Here is a 27,634-nt window from a genome sequence, read left to right as displayed (position 1 = left end):
GCCTTCTCATCTCTCTACGAACACCAACATAACTCTCAGCCTTTGGGACGAATCACCTCTAGCCGGATCCAAATACTGGCCACTTGGCCAAAGCGAAAATGCCTGGTGAGTGAGCTTTCCCCAACTGCCAATTTTTCCTCCACGGCTCCCACTCTGTCGTCATGACTATTTGGCCCTGCTTGAGACCCCCGCCAAGACAAATAAAAACCACCGTAAAGGAGACCGACCTCTGGCACACATCCAATGCGCCGCAATCGCGCATTACATCAGCCTGCCTCGACACAGCCATCTGCACAAAACATCGTTGGGGGCCGATCGCGCTGACTTGTTTCGTTTCCTCACCGTTTAGTCCCGCTCGCACTCGCTCTGCCGGCTGCAGCCGCAGCTTATTCGTACATCAATGCTCGCCTTTCTTTGTGGTACGACAGAAAGCTGCTTTCATGTGCGCTACCCGCAACCCTTTCGGCTCTGTGGCGCGAGCGAACGGACCGGTTGAACCAGTTTTACGTCCTCGAACAAGCGGCACAGAACAAATCGTCTGCCAATCGCACGTTCATCATCTTCGAGGGCAAAACATACACCTACCGCGAGACTTATGAGCAAGTCCTGAAATATGGCACCTGGTTGAGGGAACACCACGGCGTCAAGCCCAAGGACGTTGTCGCCATCAACTTCCAGAACTCTGACGTTTTCGTTTTCCTATGGCTCGGCTTGTGGTCCATTGGCGCGAAGCCAGCCTTCATCAACTACAATTTGACTGGCAAACCGCTAGCTCACTGCGCCAAGGCCGCGAAGACGAAACTGATGCTGATTGACCCCAACGTCGCCGCCAATGTCACTGAAGATGTGAGGAGTGAGCTGAGCACCGTGGAGTTCGTGGTGCTCGATGAGAGCTTGCACAGAGAAATCGACACCGTTAAGCCCAGGCGTGCTCCCGACTCTGATCGGTCAGAGAGCCAGTATCAGAACCTGGCGATCCTGATTTACACATCAGGAACAACGGGCATGCCCAAACCCGCCATTGTGTCCTGGGCGAAATGCATCGTCGGTGGTGTTTTCACATCAAGATTGACCAGCAACTCTCCCAATGACGTCTTCTACACTGTAAGTCGAACCATCAACCCACTATGGACCCCAAACTAACAGGAATCTAGTCTATGCCGTTGTATCACAGCTCCGCAGCCCTGCTAGGATTCGGTAATACCCTCGAGGCGGGTGGTACGATTTGCATAGGAAGGAAGTTCTCGACCAAGGTTTTCTGGGAGGAGGTTCGCTCCTCCAAGGCCACCATCATCCAGTACGTTGGCGAGACCTGCAGGTACTTGCTTGCAGCTGCCCCACAAGTCGACCCCGTCACCGGTGAAAGTCTCGACAAGAAGCACAATGTTCGGGTAGCTTTTGGCAATGGCCTGCGACCGGACGTGTGGAACAGGTTCAAGGAGAGGTTCGGCATCGACACCATTGCCGAATTCTACGCCGCCACCGAAGGCTCATTTGGAACCTGGAACTTGAGCCGAAACGACTTTGCCAAGGGCGCTGTTGGACGGAACGGCACCCTGTACAGCGTCGTCATGGGCCTCGACGTTGCCCTCGCCGAGATGGATGAGAATAACGAGGAGCCTTGGAGGGACAGGAAGACGGGTCTATGCAGGCCTGCCAAGGCTGGTGAGCCCGGAGAGCTCATGTTCAGACTCTCGCCCGACGACCTCAACCGCCGCTTCCAGGGTTACTACGGCAATCCAGACGCAACAAAGGCAAAGGTCTTGCGGAACGTCTTCAAAAAGGGAGATGCCTGGTTCAGGACGGGCGACGTGGTCCGCTGGGACAGTGAAGGAAGGCTCTACTTCACCGACCGCATTGGCGATACGTTCCGCTGGAAGAGTGAAAACGTGTCGACACAAGAGGTTGGCGAGGCCGTTGGCTCACACCCATTGGTACAAGAGGCAAATGTCTACGGTGTTGAGCTGCCCAACCACGACGGACGCGCAGGGTGTGCTGCCGTTGTCCTTCAGGGCCAACCATCCGAGGAGGTGCTGAGGAGCATTGCGCAGCACGTGAAGCAGTCACTACCCAAGTATGCTTTGCCCATCTTCCTGCGAGTCATGCCTCCCGAGGCTATGCAAACGACGGGTACGAACAAGCAGCAGAAGCACGGTCTCCGATCCCAGGGTGTCAGGCCGGGCGGCACGGACGCCGCTGGCGAAGTGTATTGGTTGAAGAACAACACCTACGAGCCTTTCTCTGGGCGGGATTGGGATGAACTCAACGGTGGACGGGTGAAGCTGTAGATTTCTATTCTTGGGACTGTTTTACTGCAAACGAGATACCACTTTCCTACTTACTTCATTCGCTTAGAACATAGCTAGTTGACACATTATACTCAACACCTCATACAACCTTGACCCTTCCCCATGAAAGCTGATGTCTCAATGCCTTCCAAGAATGGAGTTTACGTAACTAACCTTGGGCTGCCATCGCTGACGATCAAGCGCAGTCTATTCCTTGGCCGGGGTATAAAATCTTCTAGAGGTAATGGGATGGCGAGTTCGAACGGCTAGCTGCGCCGTTTCTTGACATCTTAGTTACTCAAGATAAAGAAAGGCAATGCGGAGCCGACTCGAAGAATGTCCAAGCTACTTAGTTTTATTTCGCTTTCGAATTGACAAAGACACGTACAAAGTACACCTTGGTATCTGTTCAGTTATCCGGTCAACCGGATTATGTACCGTAGAGAACGATGGAATCGTTATTCACGATGTTTTAATCCCACTTCAGCCATCTTCACTACTTCGCGTGATCCCTCGTAGATGATTCACGATACAGACAGTGGAAAGTATATAGACCCGAGATGTTTCGACCCATCAAAGCCAATTCTTTCTACATCGTCACAGACAGCTTCAATACACTAGCATTTCTCGATCTTTCTCAACATCATACATCTACCTCACCACAGAACAACATATTAGAACAGCTTACCTCGATCTTTTTCCATATTTTACACTCACCTCACTCACCACCCACACTAATACAGTACACAAGATGCCTCAGTCTTCGTCATCCACCGGACCCAAAATGAACATTACGATCAAGACGGACATCAAAGTGACGGACAGCGAGAGCAATGATCCTCCTTCGCCCAACACTGATCCCCCTACTCCTCCGGCTAGCCCTCCCCGCTGAATGGAGTTGAGGGAAACGGCACATGACCGGAGATACCAGAGCGTCGATGCTCACACAGTATTCAAGGCTTCCCGGAGCCAGTAGGAGAGACGCACGGCTATAACAGAAATAGTGCATAGTCACCAGTAACACAATAAATATCACATACCAAACTGGCCCCTTTGACATCCGTGATGAATACCGAGCCTTCAATCTGTCTCCCTCAACAGGCCCGCAAGAGTAGACATAACCTCGTCCGCCTTGCGCACCACAAGACTAACATGCCCCTCCCCCTCCACAAAACTTACCTCCGCCCCAGGCACACACTCCGCCGCCCGTTCCGCAAGACCAACCGGCACATTCACATCCTCCCTCCCATGCCACCAAACCATCTCCCCAGCCTCAACCTCAAGCTCCGCAATCTCGAACCCCCAATAACTCCCCGCCAACTTGACATCCCAAGCCGGGCCCCATCCCCCAGGCAAAACAGCATCCCGCACACTAGCAAGCATAGCAGACCGGACCCCGTCAACATCCCCATTCAACACCTCCCGATCAACCTCCGGCCTCGTCTTCAAATCCTCCAGCACGATCTCCTCAAACCTCCCGGGTCTTGCCTCGTCTCTCGCCGCCCTGCCCAGCGACATCTCCATACCCCACGCCACGACCGGCGCGATCCACGGTGCTACGGTCAACATCGCCCGTCCCTGAAGGAGCATGCCCGCGTACCCAAGCTCAGGGGGGTATAACCCCGAACAAACTCCCGCCGTCACGAGCCTCTCGCGCGGGATGGCTTTCCAACATGCAAAAACATACGGTGCGCCCCCCGAAAGACCCAGGACCCCGAACCGGGGAATCTGAAAATGATCTGCGAAGGCGAGGACGTCAGCGGGCCAGTCTAGAATGCGCCTGTTGGGTTGGAACGTGGAGCCGGCGTGGCCTGGTCGATCGATGGCGATGATCTGGACGGCGTGGCGGCGTGCGGCTTGGTGAAAGATTGAGGCTTCTTCGTGGCTGCTGGGGAAGCCGTGGAAGTAGAATAGCACGGCCGACGCCAGACGGGGTTGGTTTTGTTGCATGGGTGATGGGGTGGTGTGGAATGTCTCTGCGCCGGCGCCAAAGACTGCAAAGCTTAGGGTGCGGCCGTCTGGGAGGCTGAAGGTTTTTGTTTCGGCTTTTGTGTAGTTTGGATCCATGGTTCTTGTTTGGGTATGGCTGGTATGATATGGGGGTTCTAGAGACTGATGTTTTCCAACCACCAGTGAAGAGTGTTCCCGTTGTAATTGATGCCGATGTCGATGTCGGTGTCGATATCGATGCCGATGCCGACCTTTTCCTCAAGCTGAGTCTTTTTTTCTTCCTACTTGTTCCTGGTATAGCAAATTGTCGTCTTTGTCCGGTCAAAGAACGTAAAAGGGCGTCCGATATTAGGCAGAGATTCCAAGAGGGGCATTCTTACGGAGGTCAGCTCCGTCTGCACAAGGCAGCAGCATTTTGCCATGGACCCCCGTCAATTCGACCTTGAAACTTCCAGCTCACGACTCAGCTGTCAAGCTTCCGTGTCTCTGCTGTAGTCTTGTCCAGAGCAAACCACAGGTTGAGGCGCGTGAGAACGCTGATGATCCTTCCGAGTGGCGCAGCATTTTACCGAGATGATTGATGCCCGTCAAATTGCGTTTCTACTTTCACTAGAAAGCAGTGGCACGTTGAGACTAGATAGGATTCCAACGAAGCATTGTCGACGGGAGTTGGCCGTAGGGGATAAGAATTCCTTCCTCGTCATTGTGACACTTGTCTCGACCATGATGGGTTTGGAAATGAAATGGTTTTTGGGTAGTCTTGAAGATTCTCCGTTCTTTGCCAAGTAGCGACAACCCGGGCTAGGAGACGGGCAAGTCAACCCTTGATTCCTTAGCAGATGGCAGGGGAAGGTATACAGGCATACAGGCACCGGGGAAAGTATGGATGCCAACGCTCATCTTGTAGCCATAATTGCAGATGTGGTCAGCAGGGAAGCCAAGCCCTTGAGGGCTTCCACGACAGATTTGTAATCCAGAGAGTGCCAGACAGAGATACTCGACAGAAGTAACATGACACACTAGAGAGTAAACACAGGTTACCCATCTCCACGATGCTCCAGGATGGATCTCCTTTTTGAGCCCGGGGATCGGCAGCCGGCAGTCGGCGCGGGAACGGAGGAGGTCGGCGATGTGAGTGGGACCGTGAGACGGGAGGGGCATCGGTTGTCGGCGATGGCGTGCGAGGAGCTACCGGGGTGGTGGATGGCACGATGGGTAAGCTTTGGGGTACGGAGCACCACGATTCGGGTACCCTTGATGCCGTGGCACCTCCTAGGATTCTTCTTTTGTGATGGTTCGATGTGCGGCGTGGATGATGCGGTGACCAAGCAGTGGGGGTCAGTGAGCTGGAGGTTGTCGACTGGATTGCACCATTGATCGCCGCTGGACGTTTTTCTGTAAGCCATACTATACGTATCTCAAGGCTCAATGGGGAGTAGTTATGTTTGGGCTACTCCGTACATTTGCATATATCTTGGGCTTCACACACTGCTAAAGAATATCTACGGCATCACATAACAAGACGGGAGGTGACGACCAAAGTGGACCACATCCTTGAGCTCCCAGATAAGAAAACAATACTCCGTAGACACAGTGACACACTCTGCCTTATTCCCTGGAGGCTGGAGCACTTCCTAGCGGGTTAGCCTCTCCAGATAGCGCCGTAAGGGTTCTCCCAAAGGGGCCCAGTAGGCGTCTTCTTCACTGCAGTTGGGATGTGATTTCTCATGATGTGCCCTGAGCCAAGGATGATGTAATCGAGCACGCCATCGAGTCTAGCCGATTTCGGACTTGGAGGGGTAAAAGTGACCTCTGCAAAAGTGAAAATCACAGCCCCTCCAACGCGGGGCAAAAAGTTGGAGGAGCTTGCCGCTCGTCGTTGAGGGAACAACGTGCCAGTTTGGGGGGGAGACACGGGTACAAAGACAAATCATTTCTTTGCTAAGATAGAGAGGTAGAGAGGATGCCCGTCACCCAGCAGATTCCGTGGCTTTCCACGGGTTGCCAATGCCAATGCTGGGTGATGTGACGCTTCATTGGGGCATATGCTGAGAGTTGTAATCAAGCTGGATCGCGTAGGTTGCATGAGCTTGGCACTTCGGCGACCATATCGTCAAACCGGAGACAAGGTAATACTACGAGACCAAAGAAACAAACAACGGAGAAATAGGCAACATCAAGGTAAAAGTCAAAGGCTGGAAAATAGGGAAACAGGCCTTCAGGAAAATGTACATAGTCAGTGTCGGGCAAAGAAAGCTAGTACTCCGAGACCAAGGAGGGGACAACTTGGAGAGGTACCTTTGAGAACGGGAAAGCTGCGGGAAGCTGAGAAAAAGGTACAGGTACAGAGGTACGAAAACGGCCAGGCTTTGTACGTTGCTCTGGACTGTGCCTGGGGCGCGGCTTCGAGCTATATATTACACCTCGACTCCCACACCATCTACCGCAGCCTTCCCCATTACTGTTTCTTTTGCTCCTTGTTCTCTTTCCACACCATATACCCCTTCACACATACATCTTCTCATACTCTACAAAGAAGACAGACACAATGGCTGACCAACGCCCCGCTCCGTAAGTTGTCAACCTACAATCCTTGAACTCGACCCCGCGTCGTGATATCCCCCCCGCCGTCACCACGTAAACCACGTCCACCAAATCAATGCTAACGTCGCACACAACAGCCTCCGCCTCGGCACCGTCGCCCCCAACTTCAAGGCCGACACCACCAACGGCCCTATCGACTTCCACGACTTCATCGGCGACAGCTGGGTCGTCCTCTTCTCCCACCCGGAGGACTACACCCCCGTCTGCACCACCGAGCTCGGCGCCTTCGCCAAGCTCGAGCCCGACTTCTCCAAGCGCGGCGTCAAGCTCATCGGCCTCTCCGCAAACACCCTCGGCTCCCACGAGGGCTGGATCAAGGACATTGACGAGGTCACCGGCTCAAAGGTCGCCTTCCCCATCATCGCCGACAAGGAGCGCAAGGTCGCCCTCCTCTACGACATGCTCGACTACCAGGACACCACAAACGTCGACGAGAAGGGCATCGCCTTCACCATTCGCTCCGTCTTCATCATCGACCCCAAGAAGACCATCCGCACCATCCTCTCCTATCCGGCCTCCACCGGCCGCAACTCTGCCGAGGTTCTCCGCATCGTCGACTCCCTCCAGACCGGCGACAAGCACAAGATCACCACCCCCATCAACTGGGTCCCCGGCGACGACGTCATCGTCCACCCCTCCATCAAGACCGAGCAGGCCAAGGAGCTCTTCCCCGAGGTCCGCATCGTCAAGCCCTACCTGCGCTTCACCCCTTTACCCAAGGAGAAGGCCACCGTCGCCTAAGTACAGGCGCCAGTGGCCACGAGTGGAACTTGGTTTGGGGACGCTATGTTGGATGATGGGTCTCGGTTACGGTCCTCGGTTCGCAGTATCTAAGAACGACGAGCGGACGAGATCCCAGAATGTTGAAAAAGCAAAAAAAGGGGGACGATGCTGTTAAACAGGGTAGGGACATCAACCTCTTCCAACCTGGCGACACGCATATACGCACCCTCTATCTGAATACCCGGCGTGGCGCTGCGAATGGCAACATAGTCCTTCGGTCAGCCTTCAAGGGGCGTGATCTGGACAAGTAGCAGCGTCTTCGCTCTGACTACCTTTTACATAGAACGCATGAAATAATGAGAAATGTCCAAACTCTGCCTTTCCTCGCAGCGTGATCGCAACCTGATATCAGATCGTTATCACTATTTAGCCCCTTCGTTTACCAAAGTTGTGCTCGGCTGGCTAGACTTCTAGAAGTCCAAGCATCCATTGTGAGCAGATGTGCGACTTCAAGCCTACGAGGGGCCTTAATCATTAGGCAACCTGTTGTACATTTTGGAAACAGGAACCGCATGTTCAACCGTCTCACCCATGATCCGCCATTCCGTTCTCCATCATGCCAAGAGTGGATGCGGAGAAGGCAGTATCGAGACTGTTTGATAGCAATTTGCTCTCGCGGCATCTTCTTTGTGGCCTGCCTTACATCAGAGAGGGGAAGCCCCGTAGATATGCAACTCAAACAAGGCGTTGGGCCGAGACGTGGAGGGTAGACGAAATGAGGTTCAGATACGCCCATCGTCGCACTTGCCCGTCATATCAAGCTCCAAAATGTAAGGACGTGGTAAGCGAAGCCGAGCCCGACATGCACATGGAGGTGGAGGCGCGTTTCCGTGCCACCGTGTGTCTGTCTGGAGATGACACCGGTATATGGCGCATGGAGTCATAGACCCGTGAATGACTGATCGGCGGTCCGGCACGGAGGCACCGCTGATGAGCTTCCAGGGGCTCGTTCCACGTTGACGACCGGCCTGCCTCGCGGGGCCCCTTCCAGGCTCCAGCTCTTTGACCCTATGGTCAGCTAGCCACGGGCAAAGCGGCCACTCTCGCCTGCCATCCCATGACTCGGCCGAATAGACGCGGGCCAGACCGGAAGAAACGGGTCGGTACACTTCTCGGAAAACTACTCCGTAAAGGGGCGCTAACTCGGTCACTGCACGAAAAGGAGACGCCCGCCTTATATTGACCCGACCATCTTGGAGTAGCAGTAGCGCTTCTCAGTTAGAGTGAACCGGCTGCCTGGCTAGGACACATTCGGGACGTTGGTTGAGATGCAACGGAGCAGGTGGCTTTCTTGGATCGAGGGGCCCAGACAGGCACAATCCTGGCGCGACACGAGGCAGAAGCCCAATCTTTGCACAAAAACGAGGCTGGAACAATTCGAGAACCAGGGGACAGCCGGAGAATGTTGAAACATCCGCATCCACCCAAAGTGACAAGTGGCCGGGTTCCCACGTTTTCCCACGTCTTTGTAATTCGTAGCGTGTGGGCGGGTTGCTCTACAGTGTACCGTGGTCCAAGTGCGAGAGCCGTGAGGATGCGCCGCTGTCCGCGACCCGCGATGCCTGCCCAGTCATCAGTGGTCCCAAACTTCCCAGGGCCATCTTCGGGTCGGCAGGGTGCCTATCCCGGGATTGCTCGCCTGAGACTTGACAGGCCAGGCAATGTTTGTTTCCGACGAGGGGCAAGACACAAGACGCAAGGGGACTTGCTGCTGGATCTGTCAGTGTCACCGACGTGGTGCAGTACATAGGTATTCTGCCATCTGTGTCTCTACACCATGTAGCGGAGGCTAAGCTCTAGGCTCTAGTCTCCAGCCTCCTGCCCTTCACCGTCAACGGGGTCAATTTCGTCTTCAGTCGTCAGCTGGCTGGGATGGAGGCGGCCCGGAAAATTGTTCAAGGGTTATAGCACCGAGGGCAGATAGCGTAACTTGTTTCCGTAAGACGGTCAGAGACGGGGGAGAGAAAAAACCGAGCGCGGCACAGCAGACAGACAGCGTGGATGACAGGCCCAGAGGAGCGGTGACGACAAGGACCAGGACAAGGACCAGCCTCCCATGGCAATTACTGCCTGCCTAGTATCCGTATCCTCTGGTATCTTCTCGAGTCTCTGTGTATCATGGAGTATTCCAAGCTCAAACGTACAATCAATGTCGTCGATACTTTCATACTACCGGACCAGAATATGTATCCGTAGTGTCTGTATGCATTTGAATTGCAATTCCCTTGGTGACGCTTCCCCCCCTCCGTTTCGCAAGGGTGGGTAGGTGTAGTGTATGCGTAGCGTGTGGGAATGTGGGATGTTGGAAGCTGGCACGCGTTCTGTGGCTGCATGTGCAGCGTTTCTGCAAGATATAGTAGGCCTGCGCCTAATAGCTACTGCGTAAGTATGTACCATACTGCGTAGACACACAAGGACCGGAAAAAAGGGTCCTCTTGCAGCTCGATCGTCTGATGTTGCTTCCCCTCCTGGTTCTCTTACCGCTGCCGCAGGATTCCGATTGATGGTGCGTGGTCCGGCCTGCGGGACAAGAGGACCGGCGCGCAGTTGAGGCGGGCCCCTAACGTCGTACAACGTAAGGGCAGTAACGTACGCCAGCGCGAGGGAGGGCACTGAAGTTCAAACATCGCGATCAGGAGAGACGAGGGACATGACTGCGGTCCAGCTCTGTTTGGTAGACGTTGGGTATCCGTAGGTAATTGGGGTGACTTCTTTGCGTTTCTTGAATTTCCCTCGTTTGCTCCCGTGAGAGGGGCCGACGGGAGTTTGGGTCTTTTGGAAGTTGGGAGGGGGTGGTTGCTGGGGGTTGGGGTCCTGAAGATGGAGTTGGAATGTGCGGATACGGATGTGTGAGGACTCTGGTCGATACATCTGAGGCTTACTTAAGGTACATCCAGAAGGTCCCTGGAAAAAGGGGGTCAGTGCGTAAGTGTTTGTCAATTTACCAGGGCTCCTGCTGACACCTGAGAGTGAAGTGAGTGAGAGTGAGAGTGAGGGTGAGAGTGAGAGTCAAAGTTGGGACTGAATTCGACATGACCTCACACACTCATCCACGCACTCACCGATGAACGACTAGACGTTATGAGATGAGTTCACTTCTGAGCTAGACCTGAGCACAGGGCAGTATGATGCTGTGTCTATGTGGTCACGGGTGAGAGAGAGCATGCGGTCTAGAGAATAAGGGCAAAGTATGAAAATACGATGATGTTTATCAAGGATAGATTTGCCAAGTAAGGCAAGGTGTGCTTTTTTTTACTGCGTACTCCGTACACATTTTTGGATTCCAGCACCTGGGCGGCTGACCGGCGGCATGGGATTTAGCAAGGAGCACAAGATACTTGCACATTTTCAGTCGACACTTCTCACCCCTTTTCTCGTTTATTTGTGTATTTCCTTGGACTCAATGAGCGAAAGCCAGGCAAACGAAACAAAAGCACTGCGACATTTAAATACACGATTGCTACGGAGTATCGTACGGAGTATGTTAATGAACATGGTCATTAAGGCTTTAAGGTAGCCAATGGAACATTAGAAAAGGTTCGACTCCAGACTCACCCAAATGAGACTATTCCACACCCGGCAATAATCGGCTCCCTCCCCTCCCTTCTCGAGTTCTCCTCCCAACCATTTGTTCTCTTTCTCTTTCCCTTTCCCACCCCCCCCCCCCTTTACCCACTTTGCGGCTTGCCCAGACGTTCCCCGAGTCACTTTTACACCTTCGAGTTTCTTTCTTCCCTCCCCTTTCCCCTCCCGCCTCCCCCCTCCCACTCTCCCAAACCAATCCCAATCACGCCAAATCCCCATCACAAGCCCCATTTCCCATACTCTCTCCTGGACGCTCTTAGACCGCCTAGCCGTGAAGTGAGCGCGCTACGCCGTCCACTGTCAGTGAAGCCAGTGTCTAGGTGTCTGCCCTGCGTAGCTGCTCACGTACGAATAGAATACCGACCTTAGGTACGGATACCGGGCACCTGAGAACTAGGAGGGCACTGCACTGCGCTGCACACCCACGACACCTACGTTGAAACATCGCCGTCCACCACCTCACGGCACGACGGAGTACGGGTACTGCGTTACAACCACGAATACCTGCTTCCACTCGTCGCCTTGTCTCTGCTTCGTTTCGTTTCGCATCTCGCTCGCATCGCGCATCGCCTGGCGCGCGCTCTCTCACTCACTCACTCTTTCGCTCTCTCTCCCACTCTTCTTGACTAGCCTGCGAATACAAGTTGGGCCAGACAGACTTCAGAGAAACCGTCCAGTCCATCATATCCCATATCTCGTTGCTCTCACCTCCACCCAGGGCACATCGACTCTTTCTGCAAGCTGCACCTCACACACACACACGCACACTGCATACCTACTCTCAGTCTGTACGAATACATCTCGCATATTCCCCGCCAGCCTACCTTACGCATCGGCATCACCAGCAGCAGCAGCAGTAGTCGCAGTCGCAGTCACAGTCGCATTCCCCTGCTGCGGTCTTTCACACCTCCATCTTCCCAAAGCTCGAATCGGTCTGCGGAACTTGCAGTACCTTCAAGATACTTCGCCCTCACAGGTTCGACCCGCCGTTCAGCCCACTTCTTCCCTCGCGTCTGCCTCGGAGCTCAAGCTGCTTTTCAACCCTCTGCCCGGTCCGTCTACCCAAAGTCAGTCTGTGCGTCCAAAACCAAACGAACGCCCCCCTCCACAACCTCGTCGACTCTTCCCAGTGCCAAAAGCACAAGTCAAAACCAAGACGCCTACAGCACACGCTTGTCCCTACATCGACACTTTCTTCGCCCAAAGGAGCAGGCATCTGGAAATTAACGATTGCAACCTTGCTGGTGGTCCTCCGGCCGTTGCCGCCGCCCCTACTACTGCTCCTAGTCCCTCTTGGAAATACTCCTCATCGTCGGACTTCGACTCCATACTTACGCGGATCCCTTTTTTTTCGGTCCCGTCGCCTTTTCCACTTTTGCCTCACGCGCCAGGTCTCTTCCGCACGGCACTGACTTGCTGAAGCCTGCTGGGTACAACCGTCGTGACCCTACAACACACGTCCCCCATACGGATACCTTGTTGCGACTCTACATACAGATACAGTGCTCTCTGTCGTCTGTACCGCGTACGGATACCCTACCGTACCAGAGAACGACCCTCAATTCTTGCTGCTCACCGCACCTGAGTCGTCTCGAGACCGCTATCCCCGTCGCCCTCGCTGTCGCCGCTCGCTGTCTCCGTTGTCGTTATCGTTCTTCGACATTGGTCCTTTTTTTTTTTCTCTGCCTGCCGAGCACCCTCGCTTGAATCTAAACCCCCAAGACTTCGTCTCGCTTCCTACTCGACTCAACTCGACTTAACTCAACTCATTGACTTTTGACCCGATCGACTTCTTGGAGTCCCTGCGCCTCCCCTGGTCCTAGGTGCGTACCGTTCGTACTTCGTACTCCATAGACTTCAATCTCGTTGCCCATTCTCGTCCACTCCCCCTTCCCCTCCTATCCCATCCATGATCCCCATCCACATCCTGTGCCCATTTGTCCTCCACACCCTAGCCCACATCCCACTCTATCTCTTGTGCGCCGCTTCCTGTCAACTGTGGGGAGAAATAACGGACAAGAGAGAAAGAGAAAGAGGGAGTGAGAGGGAAACACGCACAAAAGAACGGAGCAGACAAGGCCTCGCTCCCTCAGCCCAGCCCAGTCCCAATCCCAGCCGAGCCCGGTCTAGTCCAGGAATCCACCCCGGAGACACAGACGCACAACACGCACAGAGTGAAAGCCAGACAGATACTCAACCGGAGCCTACCCGTCATAAGTTACCAGGGGCCTAGCAGAGCCGGATGAACAAGCGAACCTGGGTTGGGATTGCTTGAGCTGGGGTTTCTGTTCGCTTCATCATCTACTCAATTTTCATTTTTCTGCATTTTCCCTTTCTTACCTTTGGTTTCCGCTTCTTGGGCTTTCTTCTGGCTCTAGCATTGTCGTGTGTCGGTGTGCCCTCACTTCTTCACCACCTCGGACCTCAAGAACGAGCCGGCCACCCTCTGCACTTCCTCACCCCACCGCTTCTTTACCGCGACTACTCTTCTTGTCTACTTCTTTGCGACTGCTCTGGCCTATTGCAAATCTTGTGGTATCGACGCCGAATCAGACCTTGGCAATCTGGCGCAGAAGCAGCAGTTTCTGCCGAATTCCTCTCTCCTCCCGAACCCACCTTGCTTGACCGACTCGGTTCCCAAATCCCGCCCTATATGAAAACCACTCAACCTCCTTTTTTGAGCCTCTGAGCGCTTTTCTTTTTCTCAACCCGCCGAGACTGTTTCTGTTGCGCATCGCTCTCCAGGCTGTATCCACAGCCTGGGGGCTGATTGTGTCGCAATGTCTGGCCCGGGACTAACCTCGAACCAGTCTTCCGCGCAGGGCGATCTCTCGCGCTTTTCCGATTCGGAGACGGAGCAGGACAGATCTCCTCCTACAACCAAAACGACTTCAGATATCCTCTCGGGCGTGTATCGCGGCTTCAAAAAGTTCGCCCCGAGTCGAGACGGCGAATCGAGGCTGACAAGACAGCCGTCACTTTCTCGCTTGGGTCTGCACAGCGTCTCGCCAAGCTTGACCTCGTCGCCCTCTCCCCCCACCTCTTCGACGCCGACACCCGTTCCAAACTCGTCCAAAAATCGCCCGGGCCAGCAGCTCCAGCATGGGAGGAGTCTAAGCCTACAGAGCAGCCTCGCCAAACCACTACCCGAACCGCCAGCATCGATTCCTTCTCCTACGGGGCCTGAAGCACCTCCTGCACATTACAATTTGGGGGGTCTCGGTGCCATCGAGGAAGCTCCGGCCGATGATATGTATAGTCGTACCAGTACGATGGACTCTAGCGCCTCAGCGGAACGAGCTCAGATGTACAGCGGCGGATCAGGATACAACGCCGACATGGCCAGCAGCCAGAGTAGCTTAGCAAGCTCCTCGAGACAAGATGGAGCCGACGATAATAATAATAGGGAACCACCAAACTTGACTCCGCGGAGCAACGGTCCCTTGTCAGCAGGCCCTTCTCCATCTTCCAACCAGTCTTCCAACCAACAAAGAACACCCGCGTCGGCGGTTGGTACACCCACTGCGTCCTCATCCTCGGCGCATCTATCCGGACTTATGTGCAATGTGCATAGGACGACAGGCAGGGAACCGCATCCGCTTGTCGGAGCTACAACAACTATACTAGGGGATAAACTTTATGTCTTTGGAGGAAGAATTTTGTCGCGGAGTCGCCCGGCTCCTCTGACATCCGATCTGTACGAGTTGGACTTGGTCCGCAGGCATTGGTCGAAGCTGGAAACCACAGGCGATATACCACCGCCTCGATACTTCCACTCCATGTGTCCATTAGGAGACACTAAGTTGGTATGCTATGGAGGCATGTCTCCCACACCAAATCAAGCGAACGCAGGCCCGGATCAGCAGCCAGAGGTGACCGTCATGTCGGACATTTACATCTACGATGTTCCCACCCGAAAGTGGACCTACATTCCAACCCAAGATCCCCCGCAAGGACGTTACGCCCACTGCGCCTGCATATTGCCTTCGTCGACATCGTTCGCCTCGCACAAGGCGCCACTGTCGGCATTGCAGCACAATCCATCATCCGGCAACCCCAACGAAGGGAGGATAGGGATCAACATTGATGGAACCGGCGGTGCTGAAATGGTGGTGGTTGGTGGCCAGGATGGCGCAAACCACTACATTGAGCAAATTAGTGTTTTCAACCTTCGCAGCCTCAAGTGGACCGCTATCGAACCTCTCGACAAGAGCTGCGGCGCTTACAGAAGCGTCGTTGCTCCTTTACCCCCCTCTGCTACGGCACGAATTGGAAAGTCAAGCGTCAATGGATATCAACGGGAGGGCGGCATCAGCCAAGAAGCTCGTGAACCTGGATCCTCAATGCTCATCTATTCAAACTACAACTTCCTGGACGTCAAGCTCGAACTACAAATTCGATCTTCAGACGGCACATTGACGGAGAAACCCATGTCGGGCTCTTACTCGCCCCCAGGGCTGCGGTTTCCGAACGGCGGCGTCATCGATACCTACTTTGTCGTAAGCGGCACATACCTGACGTCTTCGAAGCAGGAGTATGCGTTGTGGGCTCTTGACCTCAAGACATTGACCTGGTCGCGGATTGATGCGGGTGGTGCTGTCTTCAGCCAAGGCAGCTGGAACCGCGGTGTGCTTTGGAACCGCAGGAACACTTTTGTGATTCTTGGCAACCGGAAACGAAGTCTCGTCGATGATTATAACCATCGTCGTATCAACTTTTCCAATGTTTGCATGGTCGAGCTGGAAGCTTTTGGATTCTACGACAACCCGAGAAAGACGACGCCCATGTCTGGCTTCGTATCAGCCAGTAGTCCTTACACTAGCCCAGGATTAAGTCTAGCTAGAAAAGCAGGAACTACGGCCGGTGGGCGCTTCCACTCCAGAGCGGCCGAGGAGCTTGGCGAAAAGGCACTGGCGATGCGGGAGCTTTCCGATATGGATATCCTATGCTTACACGGGGAGCGGATACCCATTAATTCTAGGATGGTGGCACGGCGATGGGGCCCCTACTTTGTGCAGCTGTTGCGAGAAGGGACGGCAACTCAAGATGGTAGCGATGCCATGACTCTTCGATCTGGAGTCAACAACCCCATCAGAAATTCCGCTCTCACAATCACCCCATCCCGCAACACAGCCGAAAGCTCGACGTCCATGGCCAGTACTGTGCTCTCATCCGGATCATCGGCAAAGGCCCCGAGTACAGCTCCGACCAGCGCCTCGGCAGCCTCGTTCTCCCTACCGGGCTCGGCCGGCGGTGTCGATCCCGCCACAGTCAACTCAGCCCCGACCCCGAGGTCTCTACCACCGAACTCGCGGCCACGATGCTTGTACCTTCCTCACACCTATCTCACGGTACAGGCCCTCCTGCACTTCCTCTACACGTCCTCACTGCCGCCTCCGTCGTCGCCATTGTGCACACCTCCCATCTTGTGTTCACTTCTTCAAATCGCCCGCCCATACCGGATCGACGGGCTTCTCGAGGCAGTAGTCGAGCGCCTACACGCACTCTTGGACTCGAGAAACGCAGCCGCCGTCTTCAACGCGACGGCCATGGCCGCCGGTGGTGGCCGCGGCATCGACGGCTCCCTGAACCCCAACTTCTTCGTACCCTTGGACGCCATGGGTTCTCCACTGTTCCCCTCAGAAGACTCCCAAAACGGCAGCGGCGGGGCAGACGGTCTTTCTTCGCGCACTGCGGCGCTCCGTATCAACACCGCAATGTCCTCCGGTCGACCGTCTAGCGACGAACTCAGCGCCACGACGAGCGTCAGCGGGTCCGAATGGAGCTCCGAGATTGGCGACTCGGAGCGCGGCGGTATGCGCGAGGTCTGGGGAGGGGAGCTCAGCTCCGTCATCGGCCTGCAGAAGCGAGGCTTGCGAGGTCTTATGGAGGGTAGGAGGATGCGTGAGCGCACGGGGACGAATTCGGGCGGGAGTATGAGCGCTGGCGTGGGACCGTATGGCGGCGGCAGCGGTGGGCAAGGCCGCGTTGGCCTCGGGATCGCCGGGCCGTGAGAAGAGTAACTCAAAAACGGAGAGAACTTTTGGAGAGACGAAAGAGAGGAGGAGCATGGGGCGCGGAGGTAATGAATTTATGATAGCATGGCCAAATGCAGCAGATTCCCCCAGGCGAAGAAAAAAATAGTAGTCGAGGTTGTGTGACGGCAATGAGGTGAAAGAAAAATAACACACGGTGAAAAGATTATATTCCTTCTAAGCGCTCAATGAAGAGAGGATGTATTATGCCCTGGGTATACGAGGCTATGTATCGGCGAATCTCCTGGGTCGCCAACTGGCTCGAATCCCAAGGTCCCTAAACTCAGTCCATACAGACGCACAGAAGAAACCAAAACGCCTGTTCATGAGCGTCCATCTCGGAAGCATCGATTCCGCAATCTTACATGCTTGTATGTCTCTTCCTTGAAGACCCTGTTGTTTTCCATCATTCTCGTCTGTAATAGGTATGCACCATCAACTCATCCCGAAAAGGGACAGGCACCGCGACCACGGCAGCGAAGCATCTCGACCCCCTCAGCCAACTCGGCCGAACCTTTACCCATCTTCTCCTTGGGACCAATATCCTCGACGAGGAAGCCGTGCGGCATCATCTTCTCCGAGCCGGGGACGGTACCACCCAGGAGACGGGTGATCAGCGCGACGGGGCCCCAGCGGTTCCAGAAGGTGGCGGGGATGTAGTACGGGTGGACGAGGTAATCGTGGTGCAGGATGCGGCCGGTCTTGGGGTCCGGATCGGAGAAGAAGACGACGGGGGAGAAGCGGGGAAGCATGAAGTAGCGGACGAAGAAGCGGCGGGCGACGAGGGCGGCGTAGGCTGTGAGAGATGCGACGATGCCGGGTTCCGGGAAGCTGTGATGGGCACATGTGTTGGTTTTTTCTTTTCTTTTCCAGCGGTAGGAGGAGGGGAAGAGGTCGGGAAGAACACTCACCAGAAGGTGTCACGGACGCGTTCTCCCATGAGAACGGTCAATACCTCTTTGGCGAAAGGCTTAGCAAAGCCCGGAACATGCCAGAGGAGCATGCGTGTCAGCTGGGCGCCCGCGCGGATGTTGGTGCCAGCGGGCTTCATGGCCTCAATCTCGTAGCGCTTGGCCCAGGCGGTGATGTCGTTGACGAATTCGATACCGTCGGCCCATGAGTCCTGAGTGAGATATCCCTTGTATTGGATATCCATGGCATCGCCAATGGCCTTCCAGTGGGTGCCGATGGCGCAGACCTCCATGTCGGTGAGGTCGCGCCATTCGTAGAAGCGCATGAAGTGGATGGGCTCCGTGACGCAGACGGCGAGGGTGTAGAGGAAGTCAGCGTTGGAGATCTGGTTGCGGGCTTTGTAGCTGCTGTGGAGGAAGTTCATGCGAGAGATGGCCTTGAGGGCGCGGTCCGAAGTTGGGGGGTTCATGGAAAATCTGGCAGGAGATTGTCAGCAGGCGGAAGGGTATTAGGGGAAAGATACAGAAGGTGCTCAACGTACTCGCCAAAGATGATGGTGGTGTCCTCATATCTGGAAAATTTGTGTTAGCTCCTTGACCAGGTTTTGAAGTTGAGAATGCACGATGAGTTCTAGTCCTCATGGATCTTACCTCTTCTGTGCGTTCTCAGGATCGGCCAAATTCTTGGTAGCCACAATGAGTTTGGATACAGTCTCGAAGCCATAGGTCTGTACTTTGAAGTCAGCAGCCATACTCTATATCATAGGCGCAAAGGGCCAATAGGGTGGGCATACCTTGAAGATGGCGAACTGGAGCGAAAGCAGGTAAAACTTGGGAAACTCATATTCGATAAGGTGCTTGAGGATGAGCTGAGCATCGGTATTGCTCATGCCGGCAAGAGAAGCGCGGTCAGTGTAGCCCATGCGTTTCTGCAGGGCGTTGATGCGTCTGAAGCGCACCGAGGCACACAAGATGAGCCAAGCCACAACGAAAGCTCCCATCACTGAAGTGGTTGGCCATGCCATGAGGATATTATCGCTCATGCCGATGGATGTGCCTTGTCCAGTTGGGACTGAGTGGGTAAAGTTGGATGTGTCAGGATTCATTGTGCTGATGATGGTTGTAGTAAATCGTTCTGATATCTTGTGATCCTGTATTTCTTCGGTCTTGCGATCTTTCGATCTTTCGATCTTTCCGTCGGTCTTGCGATACTGGGTCGGGAAGGTGCTAGGAAACGTGTAGTAGGTGAAAGTGATTGATTCCTGGTTGACCGTTCGGGACTAAGCTGCGAATTGACTGTTACTCCATGTGAGTCCACTGACTGGTAATTATGAAATTTGTGAGGTATGAGAAGTGAAGCTAGGTAAATTTGAAAGTAGTAGGGAAATGAGAAATGGAAGAGGGGCTGTTGTTTGTGTTCACGACGGGTCACACGTATGACAGGTGAGGAAAGTCGCTCTTACCCCTATGAGTGGCTCACAGTCTGAGTGCTTGTCTGGATAAATCAAAGAAAGAGAGAACGACTGTTGGAGAAAAAGTGATGTGAATAAGGCAAAAGCGATGTGAGATTGTAAGATGCCTGCGACGTTGACCTGTCAAAAGGTGAGGAGAAACCGGTGGTCAGCAGACAACTAGTGGTCACCAAAGTCCCTTCCTTTCTTTCCCCCAGCGATCTGAGGTGAAGATGCTGAGAAGGGAAGTCGGGGTTCAATGGTGGTGAGGTAAGGTAGGGACAAACGTGGAGGTAAAGAAAGCACGGAAGGTAGGTAGGTAGGTAGGTCAATAATTGGAGTTGCGAAGTACCTTAACTTAGGCCTAGGCAGCTTGTGGTTGGAGTGCAGGACAAGAGAGGTGTGAGCACCTCAGTAAGGGATGGGTGAGGTGAGCAGGGGTCTCGCCTTATCGGTTCGATCTGCCCAGGTTTCGCCTTGCAGAATTGCCGTCTGTGGAATGGAAGGAACGAATGGAGAGGAACGGAACTGAACGGGATTTTGAGTGCTTGTTTTGTTTCCCCTAACCTAACCCTTCTCTTTGACCTTGACTTCCCTTGGGTACTTTGTCGGCTTGGCTTTCCGTTGCAGATCTGGAGGGGTAATTTTCATCTTCTATTTCTCCTTCCAGCCAAGCTGACAGCTGCAGCCACAAGCCTTTTGCCCCATACGTACCTATAGGCTAAGGTAGGTAGGTAGGTACCTTATCAATGGGCTTTTCCTCATCCGACAACAAAGAACGAGGTCTAGAATCCACCACATCGGCACAATCAGCTACCACCAACATGGCTAAAACGCCTTAGGAGCCGCCCACACGGAACTACAGTGAGCCAACGTGGAGCATTGCGTTCTCTTTGAAAGCCAACTGCTGGAACGTGGGATTCGAAGGAAGCCCCCTCCTATGGTGCCTCCATCCTGGCGTAAGCCCCAGTGCCACATTACTGCCTTCCTTACCAGGCACACAGGCACATGCATCCAGGTTACAGGTAGGAAGTTGAAGAAGTGCAGCCACAAATCATCGTTAGATACAGCTGACAGAAGAGGAACCTAAACCATTTGGCGGCTTGTGGGATCATCCTTAGCAGAGGCACTATTCATCCGCTGGTCTGCCCCGCGCATTTGAAGAAGCCTGCTAAATGGACCGTGCTCAAGCTATTGGTGGCCCGGCCGGCTTCCTCTGTCAGTTTGCCACCGGCACTTTTATGCTGCCAACAACAACTGCGTGGGCATAAGTCGGCCAAAGTTGAATTCTTACCTATTGCTAGGAACGAACCAAGGCTTCCATGTGGTGTTAGTATGGGATACCGGTATGTTTCAATGGTAAAGAACCACAATCCAATCCCATAACACCATAGCCATCCGTGTTTTTCGCGTAAGATTATAGGAATTATCCTGTTTGGCCTCAAAGTATGATGATGTACCAAGACTCTGCAGGTGATCCGCTCTTCAAAAACGGAGAGTGATGCAAGTCCTCCTTCACATCATCCCAAGCTTCTTCGTAAGGTAGGTAAAATAGGAATCGAGGTCCAACATTTCTCCCCAAGTCGTGAGGAGATGAGTTCTCGCATAGCAAAGAAAACAGGCCATTCTCGACTTTTCGTTCATAACAGAAACATATGGAAAACGATATTGCAGCACCCTACTATCTATAACACGGCCCGGCGATGGTTAGGGTTTCACTGCCCTCCGAGTCTCGAGTCGAGTAATACATGATTCTGCATGGCGTGAGGATCGGTAGCAAACAAACAAAAGGCCGTCGTTTCCGGCGTCATTCAGGTCGCCCTTGGGTCACGAGAGAAACAAGCGCTCGGCTGCGGAGGTTGCTTTGCAGATGCGGCCTTCCCTCGAGGGCTGTTTGATGTTAATGAAGTGCATACAGCCCCAGCAATGTGTTGGTTCTGCAGGCGATGGAGCCGTGCACTCTTCGCTTATTTTCAAAACAGAAAACAGAGTACAGAGTGATGAGTAATAGTAGGAGATGCCTTGCGTGACACTGCAGAAAGGTTCAAGGAGGAGAAGAGGAGAGACCCGACGGAGGGCATGGATGCCGGGCGGGAATGTATTTCTGTGGAGAATCTCCGGCCCGCTGTGGACCCGAAAGCAGAAGAGGTTAGCGTGATGCTATTTCCACTCCTGGCCAGTAAAAGGCCCGGCACCCATCCATCGAGGTCCACTGGTGATGAACCGCCCCACTCTGTACTCCAGGCGCGCGTCTAATTAACCTTCAATTTCAATGTCGCTGCTTTCTGCTTTCCCATGTCCACTCACCTCATCGTCCATGGATACCTTTCCACTCCATGCCGTCAACACTGGCTCACTTACACTGGGACGTAAGCCTCGCTGTCCAACCCAAGATGCTACGAGTTCATGCTTCCGACTGTAAGAGAACCCAGTGGTTCATGCTCAAGTCTCTCGTCATTCGCCTACGCGCCCTTCGAGATCTCCATCTAATCTCCTGCTGCTCATGCGAGGAACCTGACTACTCGAACGAAGCCGGCTCTCTCTTCGCTTCACGACGCGTCTGCTGGCCCCATATCTTGGTCGATCGGGCTGTAGATCGGACCCCAGACCCAGTGGTCCCTTGCTACTGTTACTTCAAAGTACCCGCATTCAACGGCAGGCCGCAGGTGTCCTTGACTTGACCGTCTTAACTTAGTTCGTCTACGACATTGCCCACCTTTGCCCACCTACCGCGCGCTCACAACGCAATGCGCCTATCCTTCCTCATCTCCCGCCTCCCGCCTCATTGGCTCCTCCGCCGCCGTCGTGGGGGCTGCGGACCGCTCCAACAACTCTATACAGTCTAGGAGCTTCAATGCTGCCGCCGTCTACCTTACTTCGCTACCTTCTTCGAAGGGAATCGGGGACTTTGTTCGACCCCACATCATGTCGTGGCATGATCCAGCCCTAACACGGCCGATAATCTCCTCCAAATAGGCACTCGCGAGCGCGGCAAGGCTGGCGCCTACTCTTACCCACTACCTCTACCCGTCTCAAATTCCCTTTCCAGCCCCAGTCTCTTCCCGTTTGAGCCCTACTGCTCCCTTCTTCGGGACCCTGGCGACCCGTCCGATCATTGCCCCAGGGTCTATTGTGTAGCCGCCCTCCAGACCCGGCCAGTTCTACGCGCCCGACTTCAGACAGACGCCCATCCCGATGAGACGTCTGGCCAATGTCTGTAGCTCTAGGACTCGTTGTCTGTCCCTCTAGACACACGAGACGGGTTTCATGGGCAGTTCTGGCAGCTCGTTTAGCCTTGTTCTGTCAAGTTGCCCTGTTTCAGACTTCCATAACCCTGGCCTCATCGTAACCGCGCTTCTGTGTCTCTTTGTCTCCCTGGCTGACCGTGATATTGTTTAAAGTCAGGTCCAATGTCCGGCTTCACGACCTCCTTTTGACCTTGTATTCGCTTGTCAAGACAGTTCTCTCCATCTCACAACAGTTTCTTTTTTTCCTCTATCTCCTATTTCCTTTTTTTCTCTCTCGTCATAGTCATCATATTTCCTAAGTCGGATTTTCTAGATTCCTCTTCAGTCCGCCAATCTCCTTTCGCTCCAATTCTGCCGCCCTATAACCAATACCAACCTTTCCATAAACCACCTCCAGGCGAGGCGCAGAATTATCATCATCAACAACAACATAACGGGACACTCGCTTCTCTTCTTGCAGGATAATCAGTAATCTGCACTCATTCACTTTATACCGGACAATCTCGTCTCTCTCCAGGTTATCCACTCTTTCTTCGATATCTACTTTCCCGAGTTATCATGCCCAAACACACGCGGGCATCCAGTTCCAGCCACAACCACAACCGTTACGCAAACCCAATGCCAATCTCTCTCGCTCCCGCAGCAAACCCAATCGCAATGTACAACCAACGCATGGCCATGCCGCAGTCGGCCTACTACACCATGCCCTCCTCCTCGGCCCCCATGCAGCAGCAGCCGCAGCCCACGTACGAAAGCTACGCCCCGGTCTCTGCGCCCCCGGTTTCCGTACCCCCGATGCAACACCGCGCCTCTTCGGGAGCCTGGACCCCACAGGATGATCAGCAGCTGCTCGCGGCCCGCTCCCAGGGCCTCAACTGGGGCCAGATCCAGACCACCTATTTCCCCAACAAGACTCCCAACGCCTGCAGAAAGCGCCACGAGCGCCTGATGGAGCGCAAGGGTGCCGACGACTGGGACAATCGCAAGCTTGAACGCCTGGCCAAGGAGTACATGAGCATGAGAAAGGAGATCTGGTCCGGTCTCGCTGCTCGCACGGGAGAAAAGTGGAACGTCGTCGAGGCCAAGGTACGATGCACTCCCCCTTGAAAGCAACAACATGACGAGAGAGGAACCCTAGCTAACCTCACATCCGTGTACAGTGCATGTCGAACGGTCTCAAGAACCTACAAAGCGCAGCCCGCGCCGGGGCCAGACGGGAGCGCCTGGAGTCAGGGCAGCCACTACCACCAGGGTATGACGATGACAGCGGCATCAGCGGCCTCGGGTTAACCCCAGTTGACGAGCTAGACGCCTCCTACAGTAGCCCGGAGACCGTCTCCTCCGGACACTCCGCCAGCGGCAGCAGCGCCTCGGCCGCGGGCTACATGGCCTCCCTGCACCACCTCCAGCCCATGCACGCCGCTCAGTACGGCGGCTACGGCCACCACGCCGCCACCGGCGCCCACCACGGATACACCAGCTCCGTCTCCTCGAACGGCTCCGTCAACGGCGGATACGGCGGCCACGGCCAGTCTCAGTCTCCCAGTCCCTATCTTCACCCCCACGGACAGCGATTGCCGAGCGTGGATATGGGCATCGACGCCATCATCAACCGACCCGGCGGTCAACAGCAGCAGCAGATGTGACTGCATGGCTCCAATGACGATTCCCACCAGTGGTCCCAAGCCCTTGGCTCCTAGGGTTCAAGGCATTTTCACCTTTTTCCTTTCTTCAATTTCCTACTAGGTCATGGCGTTATCTTGCAGGGTTTTCGGGAGGCGTTCTCGGAGTTGCATGGGTATTATTCAAATTCACCTAAAGATGGGCTTTCGGTTTCCGACATTGGTAAGAAACTCGGGCACTCCTTTACGAGTTTACCTTACCTTTTTGCGGGGATGGATGAACAGCACAAAGGGAAGCCATTCTTTTTGCTTCCGTATAATGACGAACAAATGATCAGAACAGTACCGGGGAAGGAGGGAGGTATCGCGATATTTTATTTTCTTCTGTATACTAGCATCTATAGAGATACCAGAGGAGAGGGAGACCAGGTTGAGACAAAAAGGAGGGAGAAAAACCTAGGGAACCGCCAATGGAATGCTTTTTTGAACTGGAAAAACAAAGAGAAACATCATTTTCTGGAAATACACCCGCGCTTTTTTGTCTTCCCGTATGAGCAAACACTTGATTTACAGAGTGAGGTCTTTATATCTTTGAACCCAGAAATCTAAGACCGGAGCACCACTATGGGTATTGATGGTTCCCCTCCCACCCCCACGAGGAAAACGAGCAACACTATCATACAATATCCCGCGTTTTCTACTACGACAACGCGCCGCTGGCATCACTCTATCCCCGCGGCGGAGGCAACGTAACCGGCATCTCATCCAGCTCATCGTCGTCCTCCCACTCGTCATCATCGTCTACGCCAACAACGCTATTCCACACCCGGCTCCACATGCCCTTCTTCTGCAGCAGCGCCAACACCATGACGACGGGCAAATGCCACACGCTCGCCCAGAACAGACCCCTCGCAGACCCCTTGTGTCCCTCAAACTTCCAGAACCGCACCGCCTCGCGCGTAAGCCACGCGTTGACGGGCAAGCTCGTCACGGCAAAACTCCACTCCGTCACGCCCGCCGCGCAGAGCCCGACGCAGATGGGGATGAAGGCGATGCTGTACCGCAGCGCGACGCGCGCGTTGCGCGCCGGGTTCGTCCACGCCAGCATCCGCAATCCGGCGGCTTTGTATTCCTCCCGGATACCCCACGAGAGCGCCATGAAGTGCGGGAACTGCCACGCGAAGAGCAAGCTCGCCATGAGCCAGCCGCCGATGGAGCTGCCGTCGCTGGCAAACAAAAGTTCCCGCCAGGACCCGTCGCCCGAAGCCGTCTCGCCAGCGGCGGCGGCCCAGCCCATGAGCGGGGGGATGCCGCCGACGACGGCGCCGAGCCAGGTGTTTGCGGCGCTGAAGGCTTTCATGGGCGTGTACATGCCCGCGTAGATGACAATGTTGGCGCCGCCGAGGAAGGCGACGGTCGGGTTGACGCCAAAGTAGAGGGCGCCGACGCCAGTGATGGCGGTGGTGACGGCGAAGAGGACGGCGGCGCGCGTGGAGATGAGGTTCCTGACGAGGGGCCGGTTCCGCGTGCGCGACATCTTTGCGTCCGTCTTGGGCTCGTAGAGCATGTTGAGAGAGTTTGCCGAGGCGGAACAGAGGGCGGTGCCGGTGGTGAGGAAGAGGAGCGTCAGCGGGCTCAGGGAGGGCGACTCGGTGATGGCCGGGGAGAGGAAGTCGGTGACGGGGTATAGGGCGTAGGGCGCCATCGCGGTCAGGACGACGAGGGCGGAGAGCCGGGGCTTCGAGAGGGAGAGGAGCGTGGAGAAGATACGGCGGGCCGAGTGCGCGGGTTGTTGGGCGGCGACGCTGGTGAGGGCGGAGGAGGCATCCTGAGAAGGGAGAACATCGGGCGAGGAGGAGGCTGCTGCGGCAGCGGCTTCGGCGGCGGCTTTGCGTCTTGCAGCTTGGCGGCGACGATGCGGTAGGTCTTGGTTCACGTCGATTGGTGTCGTCGACTCGGAGCGCGCGGTGGAGGAGGAGGAAGACGAAGACGATGGCGCTACGGAAGCCGAGGAGCTCCGGCTGCCGAGGGGTCTGGGCCGGGCATTGGAGCGGTCGAGGACGCTGTTGGAGACGAAGTAGCTCGCGCTGAGACGCACTGCGGGTGCTGCCTTTGCGGCCGTCGTCGAGGCGGACCGGCTCGTGATCAATGGCAGAGAGCTGATGCTACTACTGTTGCCCCGCAGGACGGTAGCGCCAAAGGCTTTCCGAACGCATTGGCGACAGACATTATCGAGTCGGTGAGGGCGCAAGAGCGAAGTGGAAGCTGGCCGCATGGTTCTTGCTCTGCTCTGCGCTCATGTCGGCCTGGGCGAAGAAAAAGCCGGTCGGCGGCAGCGGGATGTTTCGCGGGACTGCTCTCTGTCAAACGCGGACCATTCGGAGGAGGGATGAGGCGTGGTCAAGGGGCGTGCGATTCGCAGACCAGAGGAGGAATTGCTCCGCTACACGTGGTTTGGCCAGGGATTGGTGCGGGCTCGTGGACCGAGATTGGAGCGTCGGTTTGCGCGGAGAGCCAAAGAGGGTGGTGGGCTGAGGATTGAGACAGAGGTTGAAAGACGTAAGAGATCGAGAATCAGCCGGACGACGGAGGCAGATGGGCTCTGGAAAACGTTTAGCCAATCAGGCGGCGGCTGTTGGTGGGAAGAAAAAGAGTGCCCCACCAGGGCACGGCCGGCCGCCTGTCGGGTCCGCGACTCCGCATCCCCGGTGGCCCGGTGCAATCCGTCTCGGCCACTGCCGCCGCTCTATTTTCCAACTTCGCGATGACTTTCTCTTCTTGGACTTTATCCTACTTCGGAATCTAGCCCGCCATTGCAACACCCCACAAACTCTCTCATCGAGGCGGGTAGCATCAATTTGAAAAGCTGGGCTCGTTCCGTTTGTGCTCGTACTATTCCTATTCAGCCGGTGCAGATCATTGCTTGGCCTAGTTCTCACTGGCCTCTTGTGGGTCGCACTGAACGAACTGGGCCAAAAGTATGCTCACATTCCGATCTGGGCCATCTCTTCGGCTGTCTTGGGCATATTAAACAGAGCTGCTAGAAAGTAGCCGGCGGGGGAGGTGACGGCAGTTAAGTAAGCTCAACGAAGCGCCGCATGGCTCGCTTGGGTTTGATTCCAGGAGTCCCGTGGGCTCGCATTGCCGGCTAATTTGA

At 54.9% G+C, this 27,634-nt stretch overlaps 11 protein-coding genes across 11 annotated transcripts; 6 read left to right on the top strand and 5 right to left on the bottom strand.

Moving 5' to 3' along the window:
- Positions 1–98: 98 nt before the first annotated feature.
- Positions 99–2,288, top strand: CPAR01_16656 (AMP-binding enzyme; the record flags this gene model as incomplete). The annotated part of the gene is made up of 3 exons (XM_060500901.1): positions 99–105; positions 350–1,104; positions 1,155–2,288. The coding sequence occupies 3 exons, from the start codon at positions 99–101 to the stop codon at positions 2,286–2,288; spliced, it is 1,896 nt and encodes a 631-aa protein (XP_060340416.1).
- A 560-nt stretch (positions 2,289–2,848) lies between these two features.
- On the top strand, positions 2,849–3,076 carry CPAR01_16655 (uncharacterized protein; the record flags this gene model as incomplete). The annotated part of the gene is made up of 1 exon (XM_060500900.1): positions 2,849–3,076. One exon carries the CDS (start codon positions 2,849–2,851, stop codon positions 3,074–3,076), a length of 228 nt encoding a protein of 75 aa, XP_060340415.1.
- A 292-nt stretch (positions 3,077–3,368) lies between these two features.
- CPAR01_16654 (uncharacterized protein) lies at positions 3,369–4,355 on the bottom strand (the record flags this gene model as incomplete). The annotated part of the gene is made up of 1 exon (XM_060500899.1): positions 3,369–4,355. The coding sequence occupies one exon, from the start codon at positions 4,353–4,355 to the stop codon at positions 3,369–3,371; it is 987 nt and encodes a 328-aa protein (XP_060340414.1).
- An 808-nt stretch (positions 4,356–5,163) lies between these two features.
- CPAR01_16653 (uncharacterized protein) lies at positions 5,164–5,595 on the bottom strand (the record flags this gene model as incomplete). The annotated part of the gene is made up of 1 exon (XM_060500898.1): positions 5,164–5,595. A coding segment is annotated over one exon (432 nt), but the record flags the coding sequence as incomplete, so codon positions are not given.
- A 1,191-nt stretch (positions 5,596–6,786) lies between these two features.
- On the top strand, positions 6,787–7,583 carry CPAR01_16652 (AhpC/TSA family protein; the record flags this gene model as incomplete). The annotated part of the gene is made up of 2 exons (XM_060500897.1): positions 6,787–6,809; positions 6,920–7,583. The coding sequence occupies 2 exons, from the start codon at positions 6,787–6,789 to the stop codon at positions 7,581–7,583; spliced, it is 687 nt and encodes a 228-aa protein (XP_060340412.1).
- A 2,105-nt stretch (positions 7,584–9,688) lies between these two features.
- Positions 9,689–10,211, bottom strand: CPAR01_16651 (uncharacterized protein; the record flags this gene model as incomplete). Its single annotated transcript, XM_060500896.1, has 2 exons — positions 9,689–10,000; positions 10,032–10,211. Coding segments are annotated over 2 exons (492 nt in total), but the record flags the coding sequence as incomplete, so codon positions are not given.
- A 1,567-nt stretch (positions 10,212–11,778) lies between these two features.
- CPAR01_16650 (uncharacterized protein) lies at positions 11,779–12,917 on the top strand (the record flags this gene model as incomplete). Its single annotated transcript, XM_060500895.1, has 3 exons — positions 11,779–12,277; positions 12,341–12,521; positions 12,602–12,917. Coding segments are annotated over 3 exons (996 nt in total), but the record flags the coding sequence as incomplete, so codon positions are not given.
- A 1,073-nt stretch (positions 12,918–13,990) lies between these two features.
- CPAR01_16649 (kelch domain-containing protein) lies at positions 13,991–17,224 on the top strand (the record flags this gene model as incomplete). Its single annotated transcript, XM_060500894.1, has 1 exon — positions 13,991–17,224. The coding sequence occupies one exon, from the start codon at positions 13,991–13,993 to the stop codon at positions 17,222–17,224; it is 3,234 nt and encodes a 1,077-aa protein (XP_060340409.1).
- A 461-nt stretch (positions 17,225–17,685) lies between these two features.
- CPAR01_16648 (uncharacterized protein) lies at positions 17,686–19,262 on the bottom strand (the record flags this gene model as incomplete). Its single annotated transcript, XM_060500893.1, has 5 exons — positions 17,686–18,076; positions 18,157–18,633; positions 18,699–18,728; positions 18,808–18,884; positions 18,951–19,262. The coding sequence occupies 5 exons, from the start codon at positions 19,260–19,262 to the stop codon at positions 17,686–17,688; spliced, it is 1,287 nt and encodes a 428-aa protein (XP_060340408.1).
- A 4,211-nt stretch (positions 19,263–23,473) lies between these two features.
- On the top strand, positions 23,474–24,501 carry CPAR01_16647 (myb family transcription factor; the record flags this gene model as incomplete). Its single annotated transcript, XM_060500892.1, has 2 exons — positions 23,474–23,941; positions 24,016–24,501. 2 exons carry the CDS (start codon positions 23,474–23,476, stop codon positions 24,499–24,501), a joined length of 954 nt encoding a protein of 317 aa, XP_060340407.1.
- Positions 24,502–25,204: 703 nt separating this feature from the next.
- CPAR01_16646 (protoheme IX farnesyltransferase) lies at positions 25,205–26,752 on the bottom strand (the record flags this gene model as incomplete). Its single annotated transcript, XM_060500891.1, has 1 exon — positions 25,205–26,752. One exon carries the CDS (start codon positions 26,750–26,752, stop codon positions 25,205–25,207), a length of 1,548 nt encoding a protein of 515 aa, XP_060340406.1.
- Positions 26,753–27,634: the final 882 nt, after the last annotated feature.

The sequence above is a fragment of the Colletotrichum paranaense genome, assembly GCF_030867605.1.
Source record: "Colletotrichum paranaense strain IMI 384185 chromosome Unknown Scaffold_27.1, whole genome shotgun sequence".
Classification (NCBI taxonomy): Eukaryota; Fungi; Ascomycota; class Sordariomycetes; order Glomerellales; family Glomerellaceae; genus Colletotrichum; species Colletotrichum paranaense.
The sequence above is the reverse complement of the archived record's forward strand: the minus strand, read 5'-3'. Positions and strand labels throughout refer to the sequence as shown.